At 41.0% G+C, this 22,773-nt stretch overlaps 1 protein-coding gene across 3 annotated transcripts in view; it reads right to left on the reverse strand.

Moving 5' to 3' along the window:
- Positions 1-22,773, reverse strand: part of LOC139746135 (uncharacterized) — a 216,196-nt gene that overhangs the window by 26,606 nt on the left and 166,817 nt on the right. For all 3 annotated transcript variants that reach the window (XM_071657011.1, XM_071657004.1, XM_071656995.1), the window contains one exon: positions 6,799-12,913. In XM_071657011.1, the coding sequence (XP_071513112.1) occupies positions 6,799-12,913 (6,115 nt within the window). The remainder of the gene's footprint in view (positions 1-6,798; positions 12,914-22,773) is intronic.

Raw genomic sequence — 22,773 nt, forward strand, 5'->3', positions numbered from 1 at the left:
AGTGTGGGTGGGAGAGCAGAAGAGGATGTTTTGAAATGGTTTGATAACATGGAGAGGATGAGTGAGGAAAGATTGACCAAGAGGATATATGTGTCAGAGGTAAAGGGAACGAGGAGAAGTGGGAGACCAAATTGGAGGTAAAAAGATGGTGAAAACGATTTTGAGTGATCAGGGCCTGAACATGCAGGAGGGTGAAAGGCGTGCAAGGAATAGAGTAAATTGGAACGATGTGGTATATATGTATATGCCTGTGTGTGTATACATTGAGATGTATAGGTATGTATATTTGCGTTTGTGGACGTGTATGTATATACATGTGTATGTGGGTGGGCTGGTCCATTCTCTCGTCTGTTTCCTTGCGCTACTTCGCTAACGCGGGAGACAGCAACAAAGCAAAATAAATAAATATGAAAAAATAAATATATGAGTGGATGGGCCATTCTTCGCCTGTTTCCTGGCACTACCCCACTGGCGTGGGAAACAGCGATTATGTATAAAAATAAGAAAAAATATACATTACATATACATACGCAGACTTATACATATATATACACACATACATATTCATACCTGCTTGCCTTCATCCATTCCAGGTGCCACCCTGTCCCACAGGAAATATCATCGCTACACCTGCTTCAGCGAGGTAGTGTCAGGAAAACAGACAAAAAAGGCCACATTCGTTCAAACTTAGTCTCTAGTTGTCATGTGTAATGCAGTGAAACCATAGCTCTCTATTCACATCCAGGCCCCACAGACCTTTCCATGGTTTACCCTGGTTCAGTCCATTAACAACATGTCAACCCCGGTATACCACATTGTTCCAATTTACACTATACCTTGCATGCCTCTAACCCTCCTGTATGTTCAGACCCCGACTGCTCAAAATCTTATTCATTCTATCCTTCCAACTCCAATTTAGTCTCCACCTTCTCCTTGTTCCCTGCACCTCTGACACATATCCTCTTTGTTAACCTTTCCTCATTCTCTCCATATGTCCAAATCATTTCAACACACCTTCTTCTACTCTTTCAACCACACTCCTTTTAATTCCAAAGGGTATGTGAAGCATCTAGGGTAAACCATGAAAAGGTCTGTGGGGCCTGGATGTGGACAGGGAGCTGTGATTTCCGTGCATTACATGACAGCTAGAGACTGAGTGTGAATGAATATGGCCATTTTTGTCTGTTTTCCTGGCACTACCTTCCTGAAGCAGGAGGTAGCAATGCAATTTTCCTGTGGGACGGGATAGCAACAAGAATGGATTAAGGCAGGCAAGTATGAATATGTACACGTGTATGTATGTATGTATGTACATATGTATGTCTGTGTATGTATATGTATGAATATGTCTGTGTATGTATATGTATATATATATGTTGATATGTAAGTGAGCTTGGGAAGGAGACTTGTGTGAGGAAGTACCAGGAGAGAATGAGTACAGAATGGAAAAAGGTGAGAACAAAGGAGGTTAGGGGAATGGGGGAGGAATGGGACGTATTTAGGGAAGCAGTGATGGCTTGCGCAGAAGATACTTGTGGCATGAGAAGTGTGGTAGGTGGGTTGATTAGAAAGGGTAGTGAGTGGTGGGATGAAGAAGTAAGATCATTAGTGAAAGAGAAGAGAGAGGCATTTGGACAATTTTTGCAAGGAAAAAAATGCAAATGAGTGGGAGATGTATAAAAGAAAGAGACAGGAGGTCAAGAGAAAGGTGCAAGAGGTGAAAAAGAGGGCAAATGAAAGTTGGGCTGAGAGAGTATCATTAAATTTTAGGGAGAATAAAAAGATGTTCTGGAAGGAGGTAAATAAAGTGCGTAAGACAAGGGAGCAAATGGGAACTTCAGTGAAGGGGGCTAATGGGGAGGTGATAACAAGTAGTGGTGATGTGAGAAGGAGATGGAGTGAGTATTTTGAAGGTTTGTTGAATGTGTTTGATGATAGAGTGGCAGATTTAGGGTGTTTTGGTCGAGGTGGTGGGCAAAGTGAGAGGGTTAGGAAAAATGATTTGGTAAACAGAGAAGAGGTAGTAAAAGCTTTGTGGAAGATGAAAGCCGGCAAGGCAGCAGGTTTGGATGGTATTGCAGTGGAATTCATTAAAAAAGGGGGTGACTGAATTGTTGACTGGTTGGTAAGGTTATTTAATGTATGTATGATACATGATGAGGTGCCTGAGGATTGGCGGAATGCGTGCATAGTGCCATTGTACAAAGGCAAAGGGGATAAGAGTGAGTGCTCAAATTACAGAGGTATAAGTTTGTTGAGTATTCCTGGTAAATTATATGGGAGGGTATTGATTGAGAGGGTGAAGGCATGTATAGAGCATCAGATTGGGGAAGAGCAGTGTGGTTTCAGAAGTGGTAGAGGATGTGTGGATCAGGTGTTTGCTTTGAAGAATGTATGTGAGAAATACTTAGAAAAGCAAATGGATTTGTATGTAGCATTCATGGATCTGGAGAAGGCATATGATAGAGTTGATAGAGATGCTCTGTGGAAGATACTAAGAATATATGGTGTGGGAGGCAAGTTGTTAGAAGCAGTGAAAAGTTTTTATCGAGGATGTAAGGCATGTGTACGTGTAGGAAGAGAGGAAAGTGATTGGTTCTCAGTGAATGTAGGTTTGCGGCAGGGGTGTGTGATGTCTCCATGGTTGTTTAATTTGTTTATGGATGGGGTTGTTAGGGAGGTAAATGCAAGAGTTTTGGAAAGAGGGGCAAGTATGAAGTCTGTTGGGGATAAGAGAGCTTGGGAAGTGGGTCAGTTGTTGTTCGCTGATGATACAGCGATGGTGGCTGATTCATGTGAGAAACTGCAGAAGCTGGTGACTGAGTTTGGTAAAGTGTGTGAAAGAAGAAAGTTAAGAGTAAATGTGAATAAGAGCAAGGTTATTAGGTACAGTAGGATTGAGGGTCAAGTCAATTGGGAGGTAAGTTTGAATGGAGAAAAACTGGAGGAAGTAAAGTGTTTTAGATATCTGGGAGTGGATCTGGCAACGGATGGAACCATGGAAGTGGAAGTGAATCATAGGGTGGGGGAGGGGGCGAAAACCCTGGGAGCCTTGAAGAATGTGTGGAAGTCGAGAACATTATCTCGGAAAGCAAAAATGGCTATGTTTGAAGGAGTAGTGGTTCCAACAATGTTGTATGGTTGCGAGGCGTGGGCTATGGATAGAGTTGTGCACAGGAGGGTGGATGCGCGGGAAATGAGATGTTTGAGGACAATATGTGGAGTGAGGTGGTTTGCTCGAGTAAGTAATTTAAGGGAAAAGAGAGATGTGTGGAAATAAGAAGAGCGTGGTTGAGAGAGCAGAAGAGGGTGTTTTGAAATGGTTTGGGCACAGGGAGAGAATGAGTGAGGAAAAATTGACCAAGAGGATATATGTGTCGGAGGTGGAGGGAACGAGGAGAAGTGGGAGACCAAATTGGAGGTGGAAAGATGGAGTGAAAAAGATTTTGAGTGATCAGGGCCTGAACATGCAGGAGGGTGAAAGGCGGGCAAGGAATAGAGTGAATTGGATCGATGTGGTATACTGGGGTCGACGTGCTGTCAATGGATTGAATCAGGGAATGTGAAGCGTCTGGGGTAAACCATGGAAAGTTCTGTGGGGCCTGGATGTGGAAAGGGAGCTGTGGTTTCGGGCATCATTGCATGACAGCTAGAGACTGAGTGTGAACGAATGTGGCCTTTGCTGTCTTTTCCTAGCGCTACCTCGCACACATTGAGGGGGGAGGGGGATGGTATTCCATGTGTGGCAAGATGGCGATGGGAATGAATAAAGGCAGACAGTGTGAATTGTGTGCATGTGTATATATGTATGTGTGTGTGTGTGTATATATATGTGTACATTGAGATGTATGGGTATGTATATTTGTGTGTGTGGACGTGTATGTATATACATATGTATGGGGGTGGGTTGGGCCATTTCTTTCGTCTGTTTCCTTGTGCTACCTTCGAAAACGCGGGAGACAGCGACAAAGCAAAATAAAATAAATAATGTATATATGTGTGCATTTATGTATATATATATATATGTGTATATGAGTGGATGGGCCATTCTTCATCTGTTTCCTAGTGCCACCTCATTGATGTGGGAAAAAGCTATTATGTATAATGGCTACAAATAAAATCTCTCTTACTCTTTCATTACTTACTTGATCAAACCCCATCACACAACATATCATCTTCATACATTTCATTTCCAACACATCCACCCTCCTCCATACAATCCTATCTATAGTCCACGTCTTGCAACCATATAATATTGTTGGAACTACTATTCCTTACAACATACCCATTTTTGCTCTCCGAGATAACGTTCTCTCCTTCCACACGTTCTTCATCGCTCCCAGAACCTTCATCCCCTCCCCCATCCGATGACTCGCTTCTGCTACCATGGTTCCATTTGCTGCTAGGTCCACTCCCAGATATCTAAAATACTTCACTTCCTCAATTTTTCTCCATTCAAACTTACATCCCAACTAACTTGTCCCTCAACCCTAATGAACCTAATAACCTTGCTCTTTTTCACATTTATATTCAACTTTCTCCTTTCATATACTTTTCCAAACTTAGTCTCCAACTTCTGCAGTTTCTCCCACAAATAAGCCACCAGTGCTGTATCATCCTGAACAACAAATGACTCACCTCCCAGGCCCTCTCACCCCCAACAGACTGCATACTTGCCCCTCTCTCCAAAACTCATGCATTTAACTCCCTAACATCTCCATCCATAAACAAATTAAACAACCATGGGGACATCACACACCCCTGCCACAAACCGACCTTCACTGGAAACCAATCACTCTCCTCTTCCTACTCGTACATATGTATGAAGCAATAATAGGGGAATAAGGCTATTAAGTATACCTGGAAAAGTGCATGCAAGAATGTTGATTGATACAGTGAAGGAAGTGACTGAATGCAGAATAAGGGAACAGTAAGGGGGCTTCAGGAAAGGAAGGCAACGGGTGGATCAGATTTTTATGGAAAGATGGCCATGGAAAAGAATTATGTGAAAGGTAAGAAGTTGTATGCAGCTTTCATGCATCTGGAGAAAGCATATAACAGTCCAGTGGCATGCTTTATGGGATATGTTAAGGGTATATGAGGTAGAACAACTGCTGGATGGTGTGAAAGCCTTCTATACAGGAGCAAATGCATGTATAAAGTGGATGGAGAGTTAAGCGAGTTTCAGCATACATGTGGGTGTGAGGCAGGCTGTGATTTCACTTTGGCTTTTTAATATATATATATGGATGGAAAGATAAAGAGAGATGAAAGCAAAGCTACAAAAAAGGGGTTTATAGATGGAGTGTGTGGTGAGATATAATGGCTTGTGGCAAGCCTGTTTGCAGATTATACTGTGTTGTTTGCTGAGAGTGAAAAGGAGTTGTTAAAGGTTGTAAGTGTGTCTCATGATGTGTCAAATCATAGGCAGTAGGAGGAAGATGTAAGTTAAAAATACAGTAATGGTGTCTGATATGAAACAGAGCGAAAGTATATTTTTTGTAAAATCATATAGAGTCAAAGAAGAAGGGAGAGCAAGACTTGAGGATGTGACAGAATTTAAGTATTTAGGAGATGTCTTGGGTAAGCATGGTGATATGGAAGGAGAGATACAGGAGAGAGCAGTACATGGTAGAGGAGTCACTGTGTCCCTTAATAGAATAATAAAGGGTAGAGGTGTAAGTGTGGAAGTGAAGATAGGATTAAGGGAAAAGCATAGTCCTTCCAACCCTGACCTATGCAACTGAAACATGGACATGGAATGAGCCACAGAGGTCAAGAATCCAGGCTGTGGAAATGAGTTACTTGAGAAGTGCATGTAGTGTAACTAAATGGAATGAAGACAGAAATGAAAGGGTGTATGAGAGATGTGGTATGGCACGGAATGCAAAGGGAATGAATTGTGGAGTGGCAGAGAGGGTGAAACATAATACGGACTTTGAGGGGGTTTAGGCATGTGATAAGAATGCATGATTGGGAGTTTAAAAGTAGAGTGTATGATAGTACGATTAAAGGGGTTGGTGGGAGAGGAAGACCACCTAAGATGGACAAATATTGTGGAAGAATACAGGAGGGAGAGAAATGGTGAAAGAATGTGTGGAATGGTGTATGTGATGGAGGCATGCAAGGAAAAGGATAAGTGGAGACTTTTGCCATGGCCAACCCTTCATGAGAGTTCCTGGAAGGAAAGGGCATAAGAGATATAGAGATAAATTAGAACTATTAAGAAGAGTATGTATGACATAAAAAAGAGGATGCGCTGCAGTGGTCCTAACATATAGCAAATTGGAACAATGCAGTTAACAGGGTACAACATGCTCTCAATATGGTGAAATGGTGAAAGAATGTGTGGAATGGTGTATGTGATGGAGGCATGCAAGGAAAAGGATAAGTGGAGACTTTTGCCATGGCCAACCCTTCATGAGAGTTCCTGGAGGGAAAGGGCATAAGAGATATAGTTAAGATAAATTAGAACTATTAAGAAGAGTATGTATGACATAAATAAAGAGGATGCGCTGCAGTGGTCCTAACATATAGCAAATTGGAACAATGCAGTTAACAGGGTACAACATGCTCTCAATGGGCTGAACCAGGGAATAAGTGGCTTGCAGAAACCAAAGAAAGGTCTGAGGGGCCTGGTTGTGGATAAGGAGCTCTGGTTTTGGTGCATTACAAATGACAGTTAAAGAATGGATGTGAATACATGAGGCCATTTCTTCATCTATTACTTGTGCTACCTTACTACCCCAAAAAATGGTAAACAAGCACAGAAAAATAAAAAGTAAACATCTTTCATACCTTTGAGTCCTAGTGCAGAGGACTTCAGTTTCATACCACAGTCCTTTAATCTGTTTGTCTGTTTCAAACCTCTTTCTTGGTTATAAAGAATATCCTCAGAGGGTACTGCTCTTCTGGTGCATTTATGGTTGCTAGGGTGCCTGCAAATAGCATCTGTGGTCATAACACTGTGTGAAAAATAACAGGGTGCATTATCAGGCAATAAACCTCTAGGTACAATCATAACTTCTGAGTCTTCAGGAATATTGTCCATCGCTGAACATCTAAGCACAGACTTCAATGGTAATTCTATGGACACATCCATAACCTGTGAATGTTCAGGCACACCCAAGACATCAGCTTCCCTTGATTCATTCTCCTGGCATGAGTCTTCTGACAATGGAAAAACACTGAAGTCCTGAGTTACATTCACTTCTGGTATTTCTTCACATACGTGTCCCATATGTATGAAGCTCAATATATCCATTTCCTGAGAAACCCCAAGCAAATTCTGAAACTGCATGTCTCCATGAGCATCCTGAAACAGTGAGCCAGACTCATCAACTTGAGTTCCCTCCTGAACCAGTGAGTTTTTCAACTCACAGACTTGAGTTTTTTCATATACGGTTGCATCCAAGGACTCAAACACATCCTTCTGAACTTCTTCTGGCAAATCCTTTACATGAAAGTCTTCAGATACATCCTCAATCTGTGAGTAATCAAAATGATCCATATAATGAGAATTTCCAGAATTTTTTATGACTCTTGTGTCTTCAAATGCAGATTTTTGTAGCAAGACTTTGGATGAATCCTTAATCAATGGGTCTGAAAATGAAATCAAGCTCAAAGTTAAATCACTTTTGTGCATGCTTTTAGAATTTTCCACTACTTCTAAGGATTCAGAATCAACCTCTTCTTGATGGTCTTCAGGTACATCTATCAACTGGGAGTTTTTAAGATCACCATCAAACAGAATGTCTTCTAGTACATTTTCATATGCATCTCTACATACAGCCTGCATTTGTGATTCCTCAAGCTTATTTCTAAATTGTGACTCTTCATATTTCACAGACTGGTGATCATGAGATTCATATTTTTCTTCCGAGTTTCCATATGTACTATTTCCCTCTGAGTTCTCTGCCAATTGTTCTGCCAAAGGTTTTCTACATGTATCCACAGAGTTTGTACATACATCTCGTTTATGATGAACTGCAAACTTTTCCTTTGAATAGTCAAGAGTATTCTCTTGCTGTAAATCTGTACATAAATAACTTATACAAGAGTTTTCAAGCCTAGAATTATTTGTATATGAAATCTCTGGATCCTGCAGGTCTTCTTTTGCATCCTTAAAGACCAAACTTTTAAAACCTTCATTCACACCTTTAATTACTGGAATGCCATATCCTTGGTGAATGTCATTATCTTTAACAAAGGGATGAATAAGCATTGTATTCTCATCTGTACATGATAAAGTTAGAGTTCCTAAACTAGCTTGAGTTCCTTCATATATACTTCTAACCACAGACTCATCAATTACATCCCTCTGAGTTTGTTCTGGCACATCCATAATATCTAAGTCTTCAGATACATCCTTTATCTGTGAGTGATCAAGCTGATCCATTTGCTGAGAATTTCCAAGATTAGTTAAGACTTTTGTATCTTCAAATGAATCCTTAATCAATGTGTCTGGAAAAACATTGAAATCTAAAGGCAAATCATTTCCTTGCAAGCATTCAAGATTACCAACTATCACTGAGGCTTCAAATACCTCATGTTGGCAGTCTTTGGGCACATCTATCACTTGCGAGTCTTTAAAATCATCCATACCCAAAAAGCCTTCAGGTATATCCTTATAAGTGTCTCTATATACATCCAAATTTTCTGATTCTCCTAGCATATCTTTAAAATCTGACTCTTCATATTTCATAACCAGTGGGTCGTGAGATTCATATTTTTCTTCAGAGTTTCCATATATACCATTTCCCTGTAAGTCTTCCACTAATCTTTTTACCAAAAAACCAGGTTCTCTACATACATCTGGTGAGTTTATACATTTATCTCCATGTTTATCATAAACTGCAAACTTTTCCTCAGAATATTCAGAACCATTCTCTTTCTCCAGACTGGTATGTAAATCACTTACACAGGAGTTTTCAGGCACAGGATTATCTGAGTAAGAAACTTCTGGATCCTTTATGTCTTCCTTTGCATTGTTAAAGCCCAAACTTTTAAAATCTTGCGTCATACCTTTCATTACAGGAATGTCATGGCCTTGGTGAACATCATTATCTTTAACAAAGGGATGAACAGGCATTCTATTCTCATTCGTACATAGTAAGGCTGTAGTCTCTAAACCTGAATTACCTTGATGAGGAACATGTTTCTCATCTGGAGCCAGTTCTAGGTGAGAATCCACAAGCACATGGAAACTGATCTCTGATGCATCTACTGGTGCATTAATGTGAAATTCTGGAATATGATCAATCTTTGAAAATCTGACCAAAGGTTTTAATTGTGATTCTTTGGACATATTCATTTCCTCAGAATGTTCAAGCACATCCTCAACTTCAGCCCTCGCTTCTCTGTAAATAAGTACATCCATTTCCTGAGAATCCTCAAGCAAATACTGAAGCTGCGTGTCACCATGAGCATTCTCAACCAAAGAATCTTCAGACTCATTCATTTGAGTTCTTTCATGTGTGCTTGCAACAAAGGTCTCATCAAAAACATCCTTTCGAGTTTCTTCTGGCACATCCTTTACATGCAAGTCTTCAGTTAGACTGTCAATCTGTGAGTGACAAAGATGATCTATACTCTCAAAATTTCTTGGACCATTTATGACTTTTGTGTCAGCAGATGAACCTTTATCAAATTTGTCAAGAAATACATTAAAGTCCGAAGGTAAATCATTTCCATGCAGACATTCATGTTTACCAACTACCTCTAAGGCTTCAAGTTCAACCTCAAGTTGTTGGTCTTTGGACATATCTATCATTTGGGAGTCTTTAAAATCATCCTTACCTTGAAAGTCTTCAGGTACTCTATGTGTACTTTTTCTCTCTAAGTGTCCTACCAAAAAAGGAGGTTCTCTACATACATCCAGCAAATTTGTACATAAATCTCCACATTTATCATAAATTGCAAACATTTCCTCTGAATAATGAGAACCATTTTCTTTCTTTAGATCTGTACTTAAATCAATTACACATGAGTTTTCAGGGATAGAATTATCTAAGTAAGAAATTTCTGGATCCTTTAAGTCTTCTTTTGCATCCTTAAAGACCAAACTTTTAAAATCTTGTGTCATATCTTCAACTACAGGAATGTCATAGCCTTGATCAATATCATTAACAAAGGGATGAATAGGCACTCTACTCTCATTTGTACATAGTAAGGCTGCAGTATCCAAACTTGAATTGCCTAGATGTGGTGCATCAGTCTCATCTGGAGCCAGTTCCAGGCGAGAATCTACTAACACAGGGAAACTGATCTCCTCTGATACATCTACTGGTGCATTTTTGTGAAATTCTGGAATATGATCAAACTTTGAATATCTAACCAAAGGTTTCACCAGTGATTCTCTGGATATGTTCATATCCTCTGAATGATTATGCACATCATGAACTTTAGCCCTCACATCAGTGTAAATAAACTCATCCATTTCCTGAGAATGCTCAAGCAAATACTGAAGCGTCATGTCTCCATGAGCATCCTGAACCAGAGAGTCTTCAGACTCATGAGCTCTTTCATATGTACTTACAACAAAGTTCTCATCAAACTCATCTTTCTGAATTTTTTCTGGCACATCCTTAATATATAAGTCTTTAGATGGATCCTCAATATGTAAGTGATCAAGCTGATCTATGCTCTGAGAATTTCTGGGACCATGTATGTCTTTTGTGTTTTCAGATGCAGCCTTCTGTAGTATGTCCTCAGATGAATCCTCATTCCATATGTCTGAAAACATATTCAAGCCCAAAGTTAAATTACCTCTGGGCAAGCATTCATGATTTTCCACTTCCTCTAAGGCCAATACCTCAACTTCTTGTTGGTGGCCTTCAGGAACATGTATCATTTGGGAGTCTTTAAAGATATCCTTACCCTGAATGTCTTCTGGTACATCTTCATCTGAGTCTCTATATACAGCCTGAATTTGTGGTTCTCCAAGCATATCTTGAACTTCTGACTCTTCATATTCCACAACTTTAAGGTTATGTGACACACATTTTCCTTCTGAGTTTTCATATGAACTATTTCCCTCTAAATGTTCTCCTAAATTTTCTACATGTTCTCCATATGCATCCATTGCATTTTTACATACATCTCCAAGTTTACCTTCCATTACAAGCTTTTCCTCAGAACAGTCAGAAGCATTTTCTTTTTGTATATCCTGATAATCTTTATTATGAGAGTATTCTGCTTTTGAAATGTAAACTACTGCATCCCCTATGTCTTCCTTCACATCTTTAGCTAAGAAACTCCCAAAATCTTGTGTCATACCCTTAATGTCATATCCTTGAAGCATATCTTCCATAACAGGTAAATGGATAGGCATTATATTCTCTTTTGTGTATGGTATCACTTCAGTCTCCAATCCAGATTTAACTTGATGGAGCACATCTTTCTTTTCTGTGGTGACTTTCAGGTGAGAATGTTCACAAACACTATCATTGATCTCCTTTACTAATACATCATCTGGAGCACTGATGGAGATTTCAGATCTTTCATCGCATAAACACGTAGTTCTCTGTATTTGTACATTCTGATCTGATAGAAAACTTTCAAGACTAGATCTGTAACAAGGCCACTCTGAAACAGCTTCTGGAAAACTCTCTTTTAAATCATGATAACCAAATGTCTGCTTTGTATTTGAAGAGGCAATTTCTGCTAAATTTTCTACCGCATATGTTTGTAGCTCTACTTTATCTTCTTGCTCTTCAACACGTTCTGGAACAGTGGTTACTGCTGTGCCTTCACAGCCCTTTATATTCATTTCAGATAAAGAATCCTTTACTTCCTGTTGCCAACACTTTTCCTGTTTTTTCAGCAAGTAAGGTTCAGATTGATAATCTGCTAACATCTCTGGTTCAAGAAACTTCAAAGTTTCACTTTTCAGTCTTAAACTAAGTTCTGACACTAGAGGTTCTGTTTTCTCATCATGATGAGTCAGTACGTCTTTCCTCTGAATCTCTAAATACTGGTAAGAATTTGAAATATCTGTAGGTAATTTGTGTTCACAATGTGGTTCATCAGACACCTTATTGGATACTTTGGGTAAAGATTGTCCCACCAAACATTCATCAAGCCCAGTATCCAATTCTGTAGGGAATATCTTTTTCTGTGATTCTTTCTTGGCCTGACTTCTGTGCATTATCATGCTCTGGAAAGGTGCCAATGGAAGCCTGTCCTGCAGTGACTTATCTTGTGGATCTAACATTCTCTGAAAAGGTGCCAAAGCAAGCCTATCCTGCACTGGCTGATCTTGTGGAACTCTATCGGTGAAGCCCTGACATGTGTCATGAATGACCAGGGAACTTACAGAATGGTCACTAGTACAGTCTTCTTTGGTTTTGTTCGCTACTTTCTTATCTTTCAATGTATGTTGTTCAAATTCTTTCACCGAGTATGGAAAACCTTTGTTTACTTTAATAACACTATCATCTTCCTTAAAAGTTATGTCTGATACTTCTGGTACCTGCTTTCTAGGAAATTCTTTGACAGCAGTGACTGGGTTTGTCAACCACTTTCTGGGAACTTCTTCCACAGCAGTAACTGGGTTTGTCACTATCATTCTAGAGAATCCTGTCTGCTGATTAGCCATTTCATTTCCAAAATATTTGGATGGATATGACTTTTGCAAGGTCATATGCTCAAATACAACAGCTCCTCCAGCATCAACTGTGTTACTAGGCATCTTTTGTACATTATCATCTTGCATAATATCCAAGAATTGTGAATTAGTAGATTTTCTCAAGTAAGTATCAGTTTCTCTTAATACTCTTCCAACCTTATTACTTCCAGTACACTCTGTCTGCATAACTAAGTCTGACAGAACCATTAAAATGTTCTGGCCTTCCTTAGTGATTGTTACAATATACATTCCACTGCAAGTGCCTAGAACTTCAACATTCAGTACCTGAAAGTAAAAATGAAAATATGTGACAAATAAAAAGAAAACAATTCAAAAATATACCTAAAGAAAAGGTGCAAAATACAGAAAAATATAGTTCATAATTGCCTGTAATGAAAGTACCACAAGGATTTCTCAGATGACCTCATATCTTTCAAAATTTGTTGTAGTTATGAGAATGGACAAAACTGAGAGTAAATGTGAACAGAAGCAGAAGCAGCTAGGGTGTGAAACCACAAAAGTGGCAGCGTGTCATTGGGGGGGTGATGAGGCAAAGGTTCTGGGGACACTGAAAATGTGTGGAAAGAGGTTGATATTTGGGAGGGCAAAAATAGTTGATGTTTGAAGGTATAGTAATCCCAACAATATTATATAGATGAGGATGTGCAAAGGAGGGTGGTGTTGGAAATTAAATGCTTGAGGACAATATGTAATTTCTAGACTAATGTGGGTAAAACGGAAAGCGAATGGTGAGAGTTTGGTGATTATTGGTTCTTATGCACCTGCTCATGTGAAGAAAGATCACGAGGCAAGTGTTTTGGAAGCAGACGAGCAAATGTGTCAGCAGTTACGGTGCATGAGACCAGGTATTAGTGATGGGTGATTTCAATGCAATGGCGAGTAATGTGGCAATTGAGGGCATAATTGGTGCACATCGAGTATTCAGTGTTGTGAATGGAAATGGTGAAGAGCTTGTTGATTTGTGCTGAAAAAAAGACTGATGATTGGAAAATACCTGGTTTAAAAAGAGATATACACAATATATGCTCTGTGGAAGGTATTAAGAATATATGGTGTGGGAGGAAAGTTGTTAGAAGCAGTGAAAAGTTTTTATCGAGGATGTAAGGCATGTGTACGTGTAGGAAGAGAGGAAAGTGATTGGTTCTCAGTGAATGTAGGTTTGCGGCAGGGGTGTGTGATGTCTCCATGGTTGTTTAATTTGTTTATGGATGGGGTTGTTAGGGAGGTAAATGCAAGAGTTTTGGAAAGAGGGGCAAGTATGAAGTCTGTTGGGGATGAGAGAGCTTGGGAAGTGAGTCAGTTGTTGTTCGCTGATGATACAGCGCTGGTGGCTGATTCATGTGAGAAACTGCAAAAGCTGGTGACTGAGTTTGGTAAAGTGTGTGGAAGAAGAAAGTTAAGAGTAAATGTGAATAAGAGCAAGGTTATTAGGTACAGTAGGGTTGAGGGTCAAGTCAATTGGGAGGTGAGTTTGAATGGAGAAAAACTGGAGGAAGTGAAGTGTTTTAGATATCTGGGAGTGGATCTGGCAGCGGATGGAACCATGGAAGCGGAAGTGGATCATAGGGTGGGGGAGGGGGCGAAAATTCTGGGGGCCTTGAAGAATGTGTGGAAGTCGAGAACATTATCTCGGAAAGCAAAAATGGGTATGTTTGAAGGAATAGTGGTTCCAACAATGTTGTATGGTTGCGAGGCGTGGGCTATGGATAGAGTTGTGCGCAGGAGGATGGATGTGCTGGAAATGAGATGTTTGAGGACAATGTGTGGTGTGAGGTGGTTTGATCGAGTGAGTAACGTAAGGGTAAGAGAGATGTGTGGAAATAAAAAGAGCGTGGTTGAGAGAGCAGAAGAGGGTGTTTTGAAGTGGTTTGGGCACATGGAGAGAATGAATGAGGAAAGATTGACCAAGAGGATATATGTGTCGGAGGTGGAGGGAACGAGGAGAAGAGGGAGACCAAATTGGAGGTGGAAAGATGGAGTGAAAAAGATTTTGTGTGATCGGGGCCTGAACATGCAGGAGGGTGAAAGGAGGGCAAGGAATAGAGTGAATTGGAGCGATGTGGTATACCGGGGTTGACGTGCTGTCAGTGGATTGAATCAAGGCATGTGAAGCGTCTGGGGTAAACCATGGAAAGCTGTGTAGGTATGTATATTTGCGTGTGTGGACGTATGTATATACATGTGTATGGGGGGGAGGTTGGGCCATTTCTTTCGTCTGTTTCCTTGCGCTACCTCGCAAACGCGGGAGACAGCGACAAAGTATAATAAAATAAATAAATAAAATAAATACACAAGTATATATATGCAAGTAAGAGAGATGGTCAAAGGGCATTATTAGATTATGTATTATGTATTGGGGTGAGAGAGTATCATTAAATTTTAGGGAGAATAAAAAGATGTTCTGGAAGGAGGTAAATAAAGTGCGTAAGACAAGGGAGCAAATGGGAACTTCAGTGAAGGGCGCAAATGGGGAGGTGATAACAAGTAGTGGTGATGTGAGAAGGAGATGGAGTGAGTATTTTGAAGGTTTGTTGAATGTGTTTGATGATAGAGTGGCAGATATAGGGTGTTTTGGTCGAGGTGGTGTGCAAAGTGAGAGGGTTAGGGAAAATGATTTGGTAAACAGAGAAGAGGTAGTAAAAGCTTTGCGGAAGATGAAAGCCGGCAAGGCAGCAGGTTTGGATGGTATTGCAGTGGAATTTATTAAAAAAGGGGGTGACTGTATTGTTGACCGGTTGGTAAGGTTATTTAATGTATGTATGACTCATGGTGAGGTGCCTGAGGATTGGCGGAATGCATGCATAGTGCCATTGTACAAAGGCAAAGGGGATAAGAGTGAGTGCTCAAATTACAGAGGTGTAAGTTTGTTGAGTATTCCTGGTAAATTATATGGGAGGGTATTGATTGAGAGGGTAAAGGCATGTACAGAGCATCAGATTGGGGAAGAACAGTGTGGTTTCAGAAGTGGTAGAGGAGGTGTGGATCAGGTGTTTGCTTTGAAGAATGTATGTGAGAAATACTTAGAGAAGCAAATGGATGTGTATGTAGCATTTATGGATCTGGAGAAGTCATATGATAGAGTTGATAGAGATGCTCTGTGGAAGGTATTAAGAATATATGGTGTGGGAGGCAAGTTGTTAGAAGCAGTGAAAAGTTTTTATCGAGGATGTAAGGCATGTGTACGTGTAGGAAGAGAGGAAAGTGATTGGTTCTCAGTGAATGTAGGTTTGCGGCAGGGGTGTGTGATGTCTCTATGGTTGTTTAATTTGTTTATGGATGGGGTTGTTAGGGAGGTGAATGCAAGAGTTTTGGAAAGAGGGGCAAGTATGAAGTCTGTTGGGGATGAGAGAGCTTGGGAAGTGAGTCAGTTGTTGTTCGCTGATGATACAGCGCTGGTGGCTGATTCATGTGAGAAACTGCAGAAGCTGGTGACTGAGTTTGGTAAAGTGTGTGAAAGAAGAAAGTTAAGAGTAAATGTGAATAAAAAAATATAAAAATAAATAAATATAAAAAAAATATATATATATATATATATATATATATATATATATATATATATATATATATATATATATATTTTTTTTTTTTTTTTTATACTTTGTCGCTGTCTCCCGCGTTTGCGAGGTAGCGCAAGGAAACAGACGAAAGAAATGGCCCAACCCCCCCCCATACACATGTACATACACACGTCCACACACGCAAATATACATACCTACACAGCTTTCCATGGTTTACCCAAGACGCTTCACATGCCTTGATTCAATCCACTGACAGCACGTCAACCCCGGTATACCACATCGCTCCAATTCACTCTATTCCTTTCCCTCCTTTCACCCTCCAGCATGTTCAGGCCCTGATCACACAAAATCTTTTTCACTCCATCTTTCCACCTCCAATTTGGTCTCCCTCTTCTCCTCGTTCCCTCCACCTCCGACACATATATCCTCTTGGTCAATCTTTCCTCACTCATTCTCTCCATGTGCCCAAACCATTTCAAAACACCCTCTTCTGCTCTCTCAACCACGCTCTTTTTATTTCCACACATCTCTCTTACCCTTACGTTACTTACTCGATCAAACCACCTCACACCACACATTGTCCTCAAACATCTCATTTCCAGCACATCCATCCTCCTGCGCACAACTCTATCCATAGCCCACGCCTCGCAACCATACAACATTGTTGGAACCACTATTCCTTCAAACATACCCATTTTTGCTTTCCGAGATAATGTTCTCGACTTCCACACATTTTTCAAGGCTCCCAAAATTTATGCCCCCTCCCCCACCCTATGATCCACTTCCGCTTCCATGGTTCCATCCGCTGACAGATCCACTCCCAGATATCTAAAACACTTCACTTCCTCCAGTTTTTCTCCATTCAAACTCACCTCCCAATTGACTTGACCCTCAACCCTACTGTACCTAATAACCTTGCTCTTATTCACATTTACTCTTAACTTTCTTCTTCCACACACTTTACCAAACTCAGTCACCAGCTTCTGCAGTTTCTCACATGAGTCAGCCACCAGCGCTGTATCATCAGCGAACAACAACTGACTCACTTCCCAAGCTCTCTCATCCCCAACAGACTTCATACTTGCCCCTCTTTCCAGGACTCTTGCATTTACCTCCCTAACAACCCCATCCATAAACAAATCAAACAACCATGGAGACATCACACACCCCTGCCGCAAACCTACATTCACTGAGAACCAATCACTTTCCTCTCTTCCTACATGTACACATGCCTTACATCCTCGATAAAAACTTTTCACTGCTTCTAACAACTTGCCTCCCACACCATATATTCTTAAAAATATATATATATATATATATATATATATATATATATATATATATATATATATATATATATATATATATATATATATTTTTTTTTTATACTTTGTCGCTGTCTCCCGCATTTGCGAGGTAGCGCAAGGAAACAGACGAAAGAAATGGCCCAACCCCCCCCATACACATGTACACACATACGTCCACACACGCAAATATACATACCTACACAGCTTTCCATGGTTTACCCCAGACGCTTCACATGCCTTGATTCAATCCACTGACAGCACGTCAACCCCGGTATACCACATCGCTCCAATTCACTCTATTCCTTGCCCTCCTTTCACCCTCCTGCATGTTCAGGCCCCGATCACACAAAATCTTTTTCACTCCATCTTTCCACCTCCAATTTGGTCTCCCTCTTCTCCTTGCTCCCTCCACCTCCGACACATATATCCTCTTGGTCAATCTTTCCTCACTCATCCTCTCCATGTGCCCAAACCACTTCAAAACACCCTCTTCTGCTCTCTCAACCACGCTCTTTTTATTTCCACACATCTCTCTTACCCTTACGTTACTCACTCGATCAAACCACCTCACACCACACATTGTCCTCAAACATCTCATTTCCAGCACATCCATCCTCCTGCGCACAACTCTATTTATAGCCCACGCCTCGCAACCATACAACATTGTTGGAACCACTATATATATATATATATTATCCCTGGGGATAGGGGAGAAAGAATATTTCCCACGTATTTCCTGCGTGTCGTAGAAGGCGACTAAAAGGGAAGGGAGCGGGGGGCTGGAAATCCTCCCCTCTCGTTTTTTTTTTTTTTAATTTTCCAAAACAAGGAACAGAGAAGGGGGCCAGGTGAAGATATTCCCTCAAAGGCCCAGTCCTCTGTTCTTAACGCTACCTCGCTATCGCGGGAAATGGCGAATAGTATGAAAAAAAAAAAATATAAATATATATATATATATATATATATATATATTCTTTCTTTTCTTTTAAACTATCGCTCTTTTAAACTATTCGCCATTTCCTGCGTTAGCGAGGTAGCGTTAAGAACAGAGGACTGGGCCTTTTTTGGAATATCCTCACCTGGCCCCACTCTGTTCCTTCTTTTGGAAAATTAAAAAAAAAAAAAACGAGAGGGGAGGATTTCCAGCCCCCCACTCCCTCCCCTTTTAGTCGCCTTCTACGACACACAGGGAATACGTGGGAAGTATTCTTAATCCCCTATCCCCAGGGATAATATATATATATATATATATATATAAGTACATGAGTGGATGAGCCATTCTTCGTCTGTTTCCTAGCGCTACCTCGCTGACGCAGGAAACAGCAATTAAGTATCATAATAATAAATAATCCCTCTCCTCTCTTTCTACACATACACATGCTTTATATCCTCGATAAAAATTTTTCACTGCTTCTAACAACTTGCCTCCCACACCATATATTCTTAATACCTTCTCTATCAACTCTATCATATGCCTTCTCCAGATCCATAAATGCTACATACAAAGCCATTTGCTTTTCTAAGTATTCCTCACATACATTCTTCAAAGCAAACACCTGATCCACACATCCTCTACCACTTCTGAAACCACACTGCTCTTCCCCAGTCTGATGCTCTGTACATGCCTTCACCCTCTCAATCAATACCCTCCCATATAATTTCCCAGGAATACTCAACAAACTTACATCTCTGTAATTTGAGCACTCACTTTTATCCCCTTTGCCTTTGAACAATGGCACTATGCAAGCATTCCGCCAATCCTCAGGCACCTCACCACGAGTCATTTTTTTTTCTTTTTTATTATACTTTGTCGCTGTCTCCCGCGTTTGCGAGGTAGCGCAAGGAAACAGACGAAAGAAATGGCCCAACCCCCCCCCATACACATGTATATACATACGTCCACACACGCAAATATACATACCTACACAGCTTTCCATGGTTTACCCCAGACGCTTCACATGCCTTGATTCAATCCACTGACAGCACGTCAACCCCGGTATACCACATCGCTCCAATTCACTCTATTCCTTGCCCTCCTTTCACCCTCCTGCACGTTCAGGCCCCGATCACACAAAATCTTTTTCACTCCATCTTTCCACTTCCAATTTGGTCTCCCTCTTCTCCTCGTTCCCTCCACCTCCGACACATATATCCTCTTGGTCAATCTTTCCTCACTCATTCTCTCCATGTGCCCAAACCACTTCAAAACACCCTCTTCTGCTCTCTCAACCACACTCTTTTTATTTCCACACATCTCTCTTACCCTTACGTTACTCACTCGATCAAACCACCTCACACCACACATTGTCCTCAAACATCTCATTTCCAGCACATCCATCCTCCTGCGCACAACTCTATCCATAGCCCACGCCTCGCAACCATACAACATTGCTGGAACCACTATTCCTTCAAACATACCCATTTTTGCTTTCCGAGATAATGTTCTCGACTTCCACACATTCTTCAAGGCCCCCAGAATTTTCGCCCCCTCCCCCACCCTATGATCCACTTCCGCTTCCATGGTTCCATCCGCTGCCAGATCCACTCCCAGATATCTAAAACACTTCACTTCCTCCAGTTTTTCTCCATTCAAACTCACCTCCCAATTGACTTGACCCTCAACCCTACTGTACCTAATAACCTTGCTCTTATTCACATTTACTCTTAACTTTCTTCTTCCACACACTTTACCAAACTCAGTCACCAGCTTCTGCAGTTTTTCACATGAATCAGCCACCAGCGCTGTATCATCAGCGAACAACAACTGACTCACTTCCCAAGCTCTCTCATCCCCAACAGACTTCATACTTGCCCCTCTTTCCAAAACTCTTGCATTTACCTCCCACGAGTCATACATATATTAAATAACCTTACCAACCAGTCAATAATACAGTCACCACCTTTTTTAATAAATTCCACTGCAATACCAGCCAAATCCGCATCCTTGCCGGCTTTCATCTTCCGTAAAGCTTTTACTACCTCTTCTCTGTTTACCAAATCATTTTCCCTAACCCTCTCACTTTGCACACCACCTCAACCAAAACACCCTATATCTGCCACTCTATCATCAAACTCATTCAACAAACCTTCAAAATACTCACTCCATCTCCTTCTTGCATCACCACTACTTGTTATCACCTCCCCATTAGTCCCCTTCACTGAAGTTCCCATGTCTTACACACTTTACTTACCTCCTTCCAAAACATCTTTTTATTCTCCCTAAAATTTAATGATACTCTCTCACCCAAACTCTCATTTGCCCTCTTTTTCACCTCTTGCACCTTTCTCTTGACCTCCTGTCTCTATCTTTTATACATCTCCCACTCAATTGCATTATTTCCCTGCAAAAATCATCCAAATGCCTCTCTCTTCTCTTTCACTAATAATTTTACTTCTCCATCCCACCATTCACTACCCTTTCTAATCTGCCCACCTCCCACGCTTCTCATGCCACAAGCACCTTTTGCGCAAGCCATCACTGCTTCCATAAATACATCCAATTCCTCCCCCACTCCCCTCATGTCCTTTGTTCTCACCTTTTTCCATTCTGTACTCAGTCTCTCCTGGTACTTCCTCACACAAGTCTCCTTCCCAAGCTCACTTATTCTCAACACTTTCTTCACCCAACATTCTCTCTTCTTTTCTGAAAACCTCTACAAATCTCCACCTTAGCCTCCACAAGATAATGATCAGACATCCCTCCAGTTGCACCTCTCAGCACATTAACATCCAAAAGTCTCTCTTTCACGCACCTATCATTTAACACATAATCCAATAACGCTCTCTGGCCATCTCTCCTACTTACATACGTATACTTATGTATATCTCTCTTAAACCACCATGTATTCCCAATTCCCAGTCCTTTTTCAGCACATAATTCTACAAGCTCTTCACCATTTCCATTTACAACACTGAACACCCCATGTATACCAATTATTCTCTCAACTGCCACATTACTCATCTTTGCATACAAATCACCCATCACTATAACCCGGTCTCGTGCATCAAAACTACTAACACACTCAGCTGCTCCCAAAACACTTGCCTCTTATGATCTTTCTTCTCATGCCCAGGTGCATATGCACCAATTATCACCCATCTCTCTCCATCCACTTTCAGTTTTACCCATATCAATCTAGAGTTTACTTTCTTACACTATCACATACTCCCACAACTCCTGTTTCAGGAGTAGTGCTACTCCTTCCCTTGCTCTTGTCCTCTCACTAACCCCTGACTTTACTCCCAAGACATTCCCAAACCACTCTTCCCCTTTACCCTTGAGCTTCGTTTCCCTCAGAGCCAAAAAATCCAGGTTCCTTTCCTCAAACATACTACCTATCTCTCCTTTTTTCTCATCTTGGTTACATCTACACACATTTAGACACCCCAATCTGAGCCTTCAAGGAGGATGAGCACTCCCCGCATGACTCCTCCTTCTGTTTCCCCTTTTAGAAAGTTAAAATACAAGGAGGGGAGGGTTTCCAGCCCCCCGATCCCGTCCCCTTTAGTCGCCTTCTACGACATATGAGGAATGTGTGGGGAGTATTCTTTCTCCTCTATCCCCAGTGAATGTAGGTTTGCGGCAGGGGTGTGTGATGTCTCCATGGTTCTTTAATTTGTTTATGGATGGGGTTGTTAGGGAGGTGAATGCAAGAGTTTTGGAAAGAGGGGCAAGTATGCAGTCTGTTGTGGATGAGAGAGCTTGAGAAGTGAGTCAGTTGCTGTTCGCTGATGATACAGTGCTGGTGGCTGATTCATGTGAGAAATTGCAGAAGCTGGTGACTGAGTTTGGTAAAGTGTGTGAAAGGAGAAAGCTGAGAGTAAATGTGAATAAGAGCAAGGTTATTAGGTACAGTAGGGTTGGGGGACAAGTCAAGTGGGAGGTAAGTTTGAATGGAGAAAAACTGGAGGAAGTGAAGTGTTTTAGATATCTGGGAGTGGATTTGGCAGCAGATGGAACCATGGAAGTGAATCATAGGGTGGGGGAGGGGGCGAGAGTTCTGGGAGCGTTAAAGAATGTGTGGAAGTCGAGAACATTATCTCGGAAAGCAAAACTGGGTCTGTTTGAAGGAATGGTGGTTCCTACAATGTTATATGGTTGTGAGACATGGGCTATAGATAGAGTTGTGCGCAGGAGGGTGGATGTGCTGGAAATGAGATTTTTGAGGACAATATATGGTGTGAGGTGGTTTGATCGAGTGAGTAACGTAAGGGTAAGAGAGATGTGTGGAAATAAAAAGAGCGTGGTTGAGAGAGCAGAAGAGGGTGTTTTGAAGTGGTTTGGGCACATGGAGAGAAT

Source organism: Panulirus ornatus, chromosome 4 (assembly GCF_036320965.1).
Source record: "Panulirus ornatus isolate Po-2019 chromosome 4, ASM3632096v1, whole genome shotgun sequence".
In the NCBI taxonomy this organism is placed as follows: Eukaryota; Metazoa; Arthropoda; class Malacostraca; order Decapoda; family Palinuridae; genus Panulirus; species Panulirus ornatus.